General features: G+C 39.0%; 1 protein-coding gene across 1 annotated transcript in view; it reads right to left on the minus strand.

The window, feature by feature from the left end:
• The window catches only part of VIPR2 (vasoactive intestinal peptide receptor 2), a 103378-nt gene that overhangs the window by 25044 nt on the left and 65727 nt on the right, over positions 1–12607 (minus strand). Inside the window, exon 5 of the mRNA XM_075828703.1 lies at positions 2081–2178. Coding sequence (XP_075684818.1) covers positions 2081–2178 — 98 coding nt within the window. The remainder of the gene's footprint in view (positions 1–2080; positions 2179–12607) is intronic.

A 12607-nucleotide genomic window follows, 5' to 3' on the forward strand; every position in this document is an offset into this window, starting at 1 on the left:
TTCTCCCTACGATGTTCAATGCCGTATGCTTATAATAACGGACATTTGACCCCGTTTGGATTTAAGACCTCTGACCCCTTCCATGTTGGATTGAAAGGATAAATCACTGGGGTAGGACTGGAGTTTTAAAAAATAACTTTTACTAGTATAATTTTAAAAATTGTATAGACATAATTACATGAAAAAAATTTTTTTCTCTCTGTTGCAGGAACAATGAATGAAACCGTTCAGTCTTTACCATGTTGGTCAAATATGTTGCAATCAGTAGAGGTTTTTGTGTATCAAACCTTTGAATTGGTACACAAAGTGTTTGAATGCTCCAAAAGATAAAGAATATCGGTTTATATAAACGGAAAGGTGTCTCCTATGTCACTTATGATTTGGTATATACAGTTTTTTTCTGGGGTCATTAACTCAATTCCACTTTCCAGTCAGGGGACTGGGAAACCTCTTTATCCGATTCAAAAAACTATATTTTCTTTCTCCCGACGCGTTTTCTTACAGCCAGAATTCATCAGGGGAGATATGGCCAAAATAGCCTAACAGGAAGTCAGGCTTATCATAGTGTGCTGGAGCAGCACATATTGATATTCAGAGTTTCTGCAGTGGCAGAGGGTTTTGACAGCACATGTTTCTCCCTTGCTAGTGTGAATGCCTGTGTCGGCGTCTGACGACAAAACTTGATGAAAATTCGAGACGAAAATTGGTCCGGTAGGCTACCAAGAGGCCTACAGCAACATTAAAGGAGCTGCAGGACTTTCTGGCAGGTACTGGTTGTGTAGGTGGCAAGACGGAAGCCTTTTCTAACAAAGAAAAACATCCAAACCCGGTTACATTTTGCAAAGACCTACATCAAGTCTGCCGAATGCATGTGGGAAAACGTGTTATGGTCTGATGAGACCAAGGTTGAACTTTTTGGTCATAATTCCAAAAGGTATGTTTGGCGCAAAGCCAACACTGCACATCACCGAAAGAACACCATACCCACAGTGAAGCATGGTGCATTATGGTTTGGGGTTGTTTTTCTGCAGCTGGAACTGGGGCTTTAGTCAAGGTGGAGGGAATTATGAAGTTTCAAATATCAGTCAATATTGGCACAAAACCTGCAGGCCTCTGCTAAAAAGCTGAAGATGAAGAGGAATTTCACCTTTCAGCATGACAGCGACCCAAAGCAGAGCCTCCAAATCAACAAAAGAATGGCTTCACCAGAAGAAGATCAAAGTTTTTGAATGGCCCAGCCGGAGCCCAGACCTGAATCCCATTGAAAATCTGTGGGGTGACCTGAAGAGGGCTGTACACAGGAGATGCCCTCGCAATCTGACAGACTTGGAGCGCTTCTGCAAGGAAGAGTGAGCAACAATTGCCAAGTCAAGACTTGCCATGCTGATAGACTTCTACCCAAAAGGGTGTGCATATTTATGCAACCACATTATTTTTGTTCTTTATTTTTATTTTTCCACCCTAAAATATGTTAGTTAGTTTTTCGATACAATTGTACAGATTATAGGTGACATGAGAGGTGGAAAAAGTTCTGAAACTATGTGAGGGGTGTGTAGAGTTTTTATATCCACTGTATAGGTACAGGCCTACTTTCCCTTTAGGTAAATCTGACCCTTGATACTGTTCAGATTAAAAACCAGGAATCTTCATGAGCACATGTAAAATTATACCATTTGGGCAGAGTAGCACGATACCATAATCAGAACTGGAACTCAGTTGACTGTACTATTGGTTCCGCCCAAAAAAACAAAAACTTTACGGAACGAAGACAAACGGAAAGCATTAGCAACAGAAGCATTACCATTGTAATCAATGGTAATGTAAACGGAAAGCTATGATTTCCGTTTGGTTTCCATTCATGAAAGGTCTGACTGAACCCACGAACGGAACCCTGACGCAGATGTGAACGAAGCCTTATTCTTCATGAAACTTGAGATGTTTTGGTAAATATGCATGAATTATGCTGCCTTTTTCTGCATTATATTTGTATAATCCCTCAAAACACTTACCAAACATGATACACAGCTTTCCCCTACAATGTTACTTCAAACCATGACCAAGCACCATGATATTTACTTACCGAAATAAACAAAGAATTGCACTTCCAATTGTGAGAGCTATCAGAGAGGCACTGTGTCCAAGTGTGTAGATTGCCTTCACTATTACATAGAAAGAGAGCTGTAAATACAATAAAATAGATTTAGCAATGACTACACAGTTGCATGTACAATTTTGTCAAAATGTTAACATAAAAAAATCTACAGTATAGTGCTCATAAAGAGTCAAACAGAGGGCAAAATATTCTAGAGAGGAAACGATTACTAAATAATGTGAACTACAGGACATATCTCTTTTGGAAGAAACTTCGACTTTTAGCTCTGCCATTTTTTATGCCTTTTGCTGTACCGTCATGTCCCATTTTTTTTTATATCACAAACAGGACATTCTTCTAGTGTTAAGATATAATAAAATGAGGGTAAGTAAAAAAATATATATTTTTTAAATTTTTAAATTTTAGCTCAAAATTAAAGGGGTTGTCCAGTAATAAGAAATTGATGGCCTGCCCTCAGGATAGGTCATCAATATCGGCTCGGTGGGAATTCGACTAACAGGGCCCTCCCACCGATCAGCTGTTTTGAAGGGAACACGGCACTCGTACGAATGCTGCTTCCCCTTCATTCCTTATCTGCTCATGCTGTGAATTGCTGACTCACTTGTAGCATCGGTTCAGAGTATTACAGGCTTCTCCCATTCAAATGAATGGGAGAAGGATGTAATGTTGTGAACCGCTGTAAAGAAACATCAACTAATAAAAACTACATCTAATTGCGACAGGAGACGGCATTTCCACCAAAAATGTAATGAAATATACAAAATTGTTTTTAATTGTTTACCATGGAGCCAAGAAGAGAAGGAAAAAATCTGAATGAGTGTATGGAACAATAAAAAAATATATACTAAATTAAACTACCAATGCATTGATCAAGTAAAGGAAACCATTACACTATTATACACTTTATAACAGAGGTCCCTGGTCCCCATCCCCGCCTTGTGAAACTTCCACTCGCTGCTGCATCCAGATGGAGAATCAGTGAAAAGACAGTCAGGATTGCAAAAACAGCTCCCTCTGCTATGTGGTTTCCGTAACTCTTTCACTTCTATGAGAGATATGGAAACCATCTAGCATGGTGAGCTCGGCTGTTTCCGTAGACCTGGTCACCTCCCGTATGAGTTACCTCTTCACTGAGTCCTGTTCTCGAGATAGGTGCGGGTCCCAGAGCGGAGACACGCATCTATCAGACATTTATGGCCAAAAAAATTGAGAAATAGTAAACATGGAGAAATAAAGAAATTTGGTAAAATGACATCATGAAGACCAAAAAAACCCTACAAACTATAAGTTTATTGAAAAATGTTTGTCAGGGGATGGATAGAAAAAAATGTCCAGGTTACTTAATAGTCTTCAGAGTAGAGTACGTTCAATCATCAAAAAATTAAAAAAATATGACATCGTTGTAAATTTGCCTATAGCGGCCTGTTCTCGACAACTGAGGAAGCTAAATACCGGACATAAAAAAAATAACACCACCACAAAACTGGGTGGTAGTAAAATCAGGATGAGGGGATGCTCCCCTGCAGCAGGTCCTTGAAGGCTTATGAAGGTAAGGGGTAAAATAAAAACAGCAAACATGGTGAAAAAAACTGTTAATTTTCAGAAAGACATAGATCAGAAAGACCCCAAACAGAAAGCCAAAGATGCATAACAATGTCTCAAAAACAACAACGTTAGGCCTCTGGCCCATCACGCTTGGAAGATCTCCTCTATCATATGTCTGTTTAGATCTAAAGGAAGTGGATAGAGAGAACTGCGCATATGTGTGACCACCTCTCCATTCATTCTCCGCCTGGAAGCTGGGACCCACATTTATCAGAGATTAGTGGCATAACCTGTAGATATCGTTGCAAAATCAGCAGCACAACCACAGTTAATATAATATAATTACCAGTATATCAACAAAGATAAAAACATTGCAGCACGCCACATATAGATCAAATGTGAAAAAAAGTCTAATCAATGTTTCACGAAGAATTTCATGCTCGGAATATTGATTCCCACAATGGGCCTCACATTTGAAAATGATCTTATAGGAAATTTGCCCTTGTTGCCCAGAGCAACCAATCAGGCTGCAGCTTTCATTTCTAGCTGTGTTTGGTTACTATGAACACCAAGGACAGTTTTGCAGGGAGAAAAATATAGAAAATAAAAAATAGAAAATTATCTGCGTCTCCAAGGGGATAATCATTTAGCAAATATCTTAGATTGAAAAAATACCTTTTTTTTTTGCAACAGAAACGTTGTAACAGGATTACATTGAATATCATGTCCCATATACTTGCTAGGCGACAACATAATTGCACAGATTTCTTTACAGTTTACATGGCACAGAGCTCTTTGGATACATTATAATGATGTCTCCATTGTTTGGGATTCCATTTCTCTTTGAGGATAGACTTTATTTTGATGTAGTAAAATATTTGTGTCTGCAGTGAAAATTTCAGAGCGAAGCCAATTATACCGTATCCTCTGCCCCCTCCATCGAGTCTCTCAAGCACGAAAAGGACAGTGACTTAATAAATGGCTGATAGTGTTCGCAAAGTCTCAATAGTATGGTTATGGTCGGCACTCCGGTATAAAGTGGTGATGCCACGTAGTAGGGACTCATTGTATACACAATACAAAAACCACGGCACCCTTCTTCGATGCGAGTACAGATATTTATTGTGGAATCAACATATTATTGATATTAATATCTTCGATATAGAAGGAAAATTGAAATGCCACGGTAGGGAATATCTGCTAATGTTTCGGTCATTCCAGGACCTTGATCACGCCAGTCACCTGTGGTAAATTACGTTGGGGAGAAGCAGCAATAAGAAGGCTGTACCATCTGGTGAACGGAGGTTTAGCAAGTATGACAGAAAGTGACAAGAAAGACAATACATGTGTAAATAGCGGTTAATGGAGATGTAAAATTTGTAATGAAATTATTTTTGTCTGAATTAAAAAAAAAAAAATTTCAACTAAACATGGTTGCCTTTTATTGTCCTTTTAGTCTTAGGGCTAATGCACATGGCAGAGCTGTGTTCATGGAGCCTGTGAGGCAGCACACAGAGACCCTATAGCCTAAGACACTCTGTGAGCCACTCTATGGTACCTCTGTACAGCATCATATTACAGAGATATTCTTCACTGTTAACAATGTTACTTAAAGGCGTAGTTTTGCGGCCGTATAATATCCGCAATTGCGGATAGTATAAAACACATGCTAACCTATGGGCCAATGCTACGACCGTGGTTTCCACGGTCCGCGCATTGCCCGGAGCCTGGACCGCAAAAAAAAATAGAACATGTCATTATACAGTCCGCAATTGCGGTCCGGGCTCATTGAAATGAATGCTTATCTTGTGTGTGCCCAGTCTGTGATTGCGGACAGCCTGCGGATGACACTCCGCTGCCCGTCCGTGCCGTAATCACAGACCGTGCAATGTAGAATACCTCTGTAATATGACATCTGATGGAGCATGAAATCGGATCCACACTGAAGTACAATATTGATCCATATACTTTTATGGGTGCCGTATTATGACTCCGTGCAACTTTGAGGTTATACAGGGTCATATTACGACCTTGTGCATGAGGCCTTATAGTCCGAAAAATATGGTACTTCTATTCAAGAAGAACGTTTCCTTAACCAAAGAAAGTAAGAGAAAATGTAAAGACATAAATGAAAGGATACTTAATCCTATTATTTATAGAAACTGTTTTCCTTCTGGTAAGATTTCAGCTTTCAAACTGAACAGTAATCAGCAATGTTATTATTAGAAAGGAATGTCCATATTTATTTCGGTACATTCTTAGAATGACAGAAATGCATTTATGGCACTAAATGTCCAGGGAAAACCATTGCTCACATAGGAATGATTGCAGGAAGATTACCATACACTTTTATATAGCACGTTTGTGTTCACTACTTATTGCGGTAATTAAACAATCTTGGCGCCTTGTCGTCTCAAATGTTTATAAAGTTTAATTAGACTCCATCAGATCCTGCATTTGTCTCATATAAAGGAACACAATATAAAAGCCCCCTAATAAATCTGTGTCAAATCATAGCTTTCCTTTTACAGTGTCTATATGCCCTGGCAGCCTCTGAAGACTCAACAAAAAAATGGATATTTAGAAGTAATAGTCAATATGTAAAAAGTTTTTATGGATATTTAAAAGTAAAAGTCAAAATTATCATGCAAATGACTTTATTGAGATAAGGTGCGATTGAGGTCAACGTGCAACTGGACCTTGAGTTTTCCTCTGTTAAGTCTTTAAAGGGAATGTGTTGCTAGCAAAACATGTATTTATTTTTTTTGTTAAACAATTAGTGTATAGGTGATTAAACATTGTTCTCATTTTTTTTATTTTTTTCACGAGTCAGGAAATATTATAAATTAGATTCTAATTTATAATATTTCCCAGTGCTGGTCACTAGATGGAGCAATTCCCAAAATTGCAGCATTGCATGTGGTAAAGCAACCACATTGCTTTATGCTGCAAAATTGGAAAAAAATCCCTCGCTCTAGTGAGCTCTCAGAATCCCCCCTCCTTTATCCTGGCTAGTGCCGGGAGAAACGAGGGGATTGAAAGGTCAAACCTCCTACACTGTGTGTCACCATTTTTTGAGCTAACACACAGTGTAGTAGGTTTACATACAGTAGTAAACACACACTGAAACACGAACATACACAGACCTAAGTTACCTGATCCTGCCACCGCCGCTCCCTCCGGTCCGTCCGCTCCGTCTGCTGCCGCTGCTCCAAGTGCACAAGTCCGGAAGCCGTGACCGGAAGTAGTAATCTTACTGTCCGGCCGCGACTTCCGGTCCACAGGAAAATGGCGCCGGATGGCGCACAGTTCAACTTGGACTGTGTGGGAGCGGCGCACCCACACAGACGGCGTACACCATAGTGGATGGAACGGGCCCCGTTCGCATTCACTATGGGACTGTAGCTGCCGTATTCCATGTCTGTATGTGTCGTTAATCGACACATACAGAAATGGAAAAAAAAATGGCAGCCCCCATAGGGAAGAAAAAGTAAAAAAATAAAAAAAAGTAACACACAAACACACAAATAAATCTAAACGTTTTTAATAAAACACTAACATCTAACTGATATAAAAAAAAATTTTTTGGTGACACTGTTCCTTTAAAGTCGTTGTCTGGTTTAGATAACTATTTTGAAATACCCTATTTGAAATTTTGCAATGACCTTTAAGGACCATCATCTATTAGCTGCAAAGAGAGTCTTTTGCTTTGGAGGACCAAGACAGTTTGTGCATTACACAAACAGCCAATTGATTTTAATGGTAACTATGAAATGCCTAATTTTTCCTGCAGGGACATTGAACACTTTCTGCCAGGTTCTCCCATAGATTACAGCTGATAACTGTAGTTTCCAGCATCAGGACAGCCTATGATCAGCTTTCGATGGGCAAACCATTTTAACAAAAAGTGATCATTCAAAGCAGACAACCCCTTTAAATATTTTTTAAGCTATTCCTTAGCTTTTCATCTGCCTAGTTATGCAATGACACAGTCCCATATCCAAAATGGTTGTTGACTAGACAGAACTTTAAAAAAGCTTGGTGACAAATACCATATTATCATCTAATGTTACCCACAAACAGATGTAACTTTGAAATGGCTGAATAAGGTTTTACCAATTTAACAAAAGAGGAAAGTTCAACAAAATTTGTTGATCATTTTTTGGGGATCAATTATACGACTTGAAAGTGTTCAGTTCACTACCATATCATATCACTTTATGAATGTCATCACTTTAGCTCAACTGTGAGGTCATTTTTCTTGGAAGCAGCATATGCAGTAGATATGAGTGGGCACATAGTATATTTTTTTTTTATTGAATGGCTTGGACACTTTATGTTTATTTTCACAAAATGTGAAATGTGTTGGAAACAGCATTGTGTGCTACTTACTAATATATAGTTCTTAGAAGATCAGCGCCAATGTCTTCCTCTGTCAAGCGCTACCCCCTTGTTAGTACCACCTTCTCCACAGACAGCACGATGCTTCTATTCTGAACATGCCTGCTGATGGGGGCAATGTGACCAGGCACGTCCATCAGCAGCCTCCATTGAAAAACACTGCACACGGCAAGGGAAACTAATAATGTATGCGCGGTGTCGTGTGCAATTTCATTCAATGGAGGTGATTGATGGACGTGCATGGTCACGTGCCCCTGCATCAGCGGCCATGTTCAGAATGGGATCGCAGTGCAGTCCGTAGAGATAGCTGTACTAACAAGGTGGTGGCACTTCACATAGGAAGACTATGGCGCTAATCTTCTACTAACTATATATTAGTAAGTTGCACATAATGCTGTTTCCCCTACATTTGTGAAAATAAGCATGAAGTGGCCAATCCCTTTTAATATATTAAGATTGTTATAAAAATGCTTTCAAGTTAAGGTCCACCTTTTAAGGCTGTTTTTAGGTCCAACATTTCGTGCTTCGTAATATATCAAATGCTCCATTTTTCTGATACAGAGCTTCAAATACCCTGCATAGTAATAAAATTGAATTATAAAATTCGGGCTGCCTGAAGCCACCACTAGGGGGAGCTTTATAGACCTGCTCAAACATGATTATTTAATGATTTATGTGGCTGATTCAGTGCACAAAAACATTTCTACCTGTTGGATTTCATGTACTATAGGGCAGGATCCTTCTATTGTGTTGAATGTTGTAAGTGTTCACTCATAAAAATCGTGAAAAAAAAAAGTGTGGAATTACAGTACTATGCAAATATTTTAACCAGTTGTGGAAAAAATGCTGCAAAGTAAGAATGCTTTAAAAACTATAAGTGTTAATAGTTTGTTTTCTTAATTAACAAAATACAAAGTGAATGAACAGAAGAGAAATCTACATCAAATCAATATTTGGCGTGACCACCCTTTGCCTTCAAAACAGCATCAATTCTTCTAGGTACACTTAAACACAGTTTTTGAAGGAACTTGGCATGGAGGTTGTTCCAAACATCTTGGAGAACTAACCACAGATCTTCTGTGGATGTAGGCTTCCTCAAATCCTTCTGTCTGTTCATGTAATCCCAGACAGACTCGATGAAGTTGAGTTCAGGGCTCTGTGGGGGTCATATCATCACTTCCAGGGCTCCTTGTCCTTCTTTATGCTGAAGATAGTTCTTAAGAACATTAACTATATGTTTGGGGTCATTGTCCTGCTTCCAAATAAATTTGGAGGCAATCAGACGCCTCCTTGATAGTATTGCGTGATGGATAAGTATCTGCCTGTATTTCTCAGCAGTGAGGATACCATTAATCCTGACCAAATCGTCAACTCCATTTGCTGAAATGCAGCCCCAAACTTGCAAGGAACCTCCACAATGCTTCACTGTTGCCTGCAGACGCTCATTATTGTACCACTCTCCAGCCTTTTGGCTTACAAACAGCGTTATGTTACAGCCAAATATTTCAAGTTTTGACTCATCAATTGAGAGCACCTGCTGCCATTTTTTCTGCACCCCAGTTCCTATGTTTTCGTGCATAGTTGAGTCCCTTGGCCTTGTTTCCATGTAGAAGGTACAGCCTTTTAGACGCAATTCTTTCATGAAGACCACTTCTGGCCAGACTTCTCTGAACAGTAGATGGGTGTATCTGCGTCTCACTGGATTCTGCCAGTTCTGAGCTGATGGAAATGCTGGACATCTTCCGATTTCCTTGGTAGTAAGCATGATGTGTCTTTGATCTGCTGCACTAAGTTTCCTTGGCCGACCACTGCGTCTACGGTCCTCCTTCAAAAGAGCTTAAACAGCACATCTTCAAACCCCAGTCTGCTTTGAACTCTTTGACTGGGAGAGATCTTGCTGATGCAGTATGTCTTATTGCTGTGCTCAGTCTTGCCATGGTGGACCTGTGACTTAAAACTGTCTTCCACAACCTCACCTTTGTAGCAGAATTTGGCTGCGCCTCACCCAGTTTTAAGTCTCCTATACAGCTGTCTCTGTCACAGGTAATAACTGAGTTTCAACCTACGTATGAAAATGATGATCATTATCACATGTTTGGTATAACTGGATAATCATATACCTGACTATAATCCTACAAAATCCATGACTTTGTGCAAGTGTACCTATAAGAATTAATGCTGTTTTGAAGGCAAAGGGTGGTCACACCAAACATTTATTCGATTTAGATTTCTCTTCCGTTCATTCATTTTGTATTTGTTAATTGATAAAAAAAAAAAAATATTAACACTTCTATTTTTGGAAGCATTCTTACTTTGCAGCATTTTTGCACAACAGCCTAAAACTTTTGCACAGTACAGTAGATGTTCAAAATTTGAAGTGAGACAAAGACAAACTGAGTAAACTGATAATTTCATTTACTGAAGGCAAAAAAAAAAAGAGAATGATCTCGTTATTGGAAGCCTTTGGTTGGTGGACATTTTTTTTTCACTGGGTCAGTTGGTGTTAGAGAGGTTTACTATTTTTTTTTCACGGTTTTCTTCATCTTATATTACATTTTGTATGAAATCTGAAACAAATGCAATAGATATGCAAACATAATAGAAGTCCCATATACTTTTTGACAACTATGTAAATAAAAGATATTATTATTATTATGATTATTATTATAATGATAACTTTGCTGTATATAGGCTCTGTTCACATCTGCGTTTGGGTCCAGTTCTGACGTTCCGTCAGAACGGGACCCCGAGCAGACAGAAACTGACACCGACGGAAACCAGAGGTTTCCGTCTCCATCACCATTCGACTACGCTATTGCTTCCGGCAAAACGACTGATCCGGTGCACAAAAGAGACAAACGGAAACCAGGGGCACCGTCTCCGTCACCGTTGAAATCAATGGTGATGGAGACGGAAACCTCTGGTTTCCGTCGGTGTCAGTTTGTGTCTGCTCGGTGTCCCATTCTGACGGAAACCTCAGACGGAACGTCAGAATGGGACCCCAACACAGATGTGAACAGAACCTAAGAAAGATTTGCTTGAATCCTAATTTGTATTCTCAAACTCATGCTAAGCCATTTACTTTGCACCACAGAAGCTGAGATATGAATGTAGCACTTCTCCGCCTGATTTATCGTCGCTGTTACACATTGCTTTATATAATTAACGTTACTAAGAATAAGCTCATTAACTTCACTCTGCTAAAATAGTATTTATGCATTATAAATTATTTTTATTAAATAATGATTTACTTTAACAGGGTGAAATGAGTACAAAGTGCTTGGTACAAGTAATGACACATGGTAAGGGAGAATATGTATGATGTGTACCAAGCAATCACTGCACACTTATTATACACCTGCACTCTTCTATTACTGTACAAATCCTGCAGCCAAATAACACATAACTGCCACAGTCATCTTTTATTAACAGAAATATAAATCTTTTTATAACCCTTGATATATACATATATGCACTGACCCACATGCCCCCAAGAGCTCCTGTGGTAGGGCACAGTCTAGGCTTCTTTTCTGGCCAGAACAAGGCAATATAAGAACTATTGAAGTATTTTAGAAAAATACTTGCTAAACACTATATGTACTATTTGTATGAATGTATATGGCTTGTATTTTAAGGTGCATATACATTTGAATTAAATCTTTATAAAAAATTTTTTATGGAAGGGGGGGGGGGGGTGCTAAGAGATTTGCTCTGTGGAACAAATAACATGTTAAATTTACTGTCTGGAGTGTTACAATTATGGCAATGCCAAATAGTTAACTTTTTTTTATTTAATAAAAACAGTTTTTATGGGAGATTGTTTATTCTTTTTTTGCTGCTAATATAATTAATATATTAAAATTAACTATTGTATTTTCTTATTGATTAGGTGGGTTGTGTCTTCAATTTTAGATTTTTTTTTTGGAAGATATTAAAGGGATTTTCCAACTCCCACAGCAACTTGTTTACAGCGTGATGATGTCACTGCTGTATCCAATCGCCGCCAGCAGTGGGGATATCAGTATGTGCAGCACGTGTCTCCTGTGGCTAGCGATTGGCTGTTGTGGTCATGTGTTGTGGTTGACACATAGTTGCGCTGAGGATGAAAACTTGATGCAGCGGGGGGGGGGGCAATGGCACCAGCAATGAGGAAAGGGTGCAGGATTGAAACAGTAAGCCTTTTGGGGTTATTTCTAGAGGTTAGAAAACCTATTTAAAGCGACCCTTCAGTTAAAGGTAAAAATGTGACTATACATTGAAAATATATGGTCAACATACCTGGTGTCCTTCCAGTGTTTCAGTCGCCCGTTGTCATCTTGCCAAAATGGCCACCGCATTCTCAGACTTTCCTATGCGGAGCATTCTTAGGAAAGTCTGGGACATGCCCCCCACCACTGACCAGTGCCCCTTTATGTCATTGTGACGTCAATTACTTTTTTATTATACAATTAATACGATTTACTTGCTTAAACCCCTTTAAATCTATATTTTTACTCCAAAACAGACTTCAGTCACATTTAAAGATATGATTGTCTTGTTTAACACAAT

This window comes from Rhinoderma darwinii, chromosome 5 (genome assembly GCF_050947455.1).
Source record: "Rhinoderma darwinii isolate aRhiDar2 chromosome 5, aRhiDar2.hap1, whole genome shotgun sequence".
In the NCBI taxonomy this organism is placed as follows: domain Eukaryota; kingdom Metazoa; phylum Chordata; class Amphibia; order Anura; family Rhinodermatidae; genus Rhinoderma; species Rhinoderma darwinii.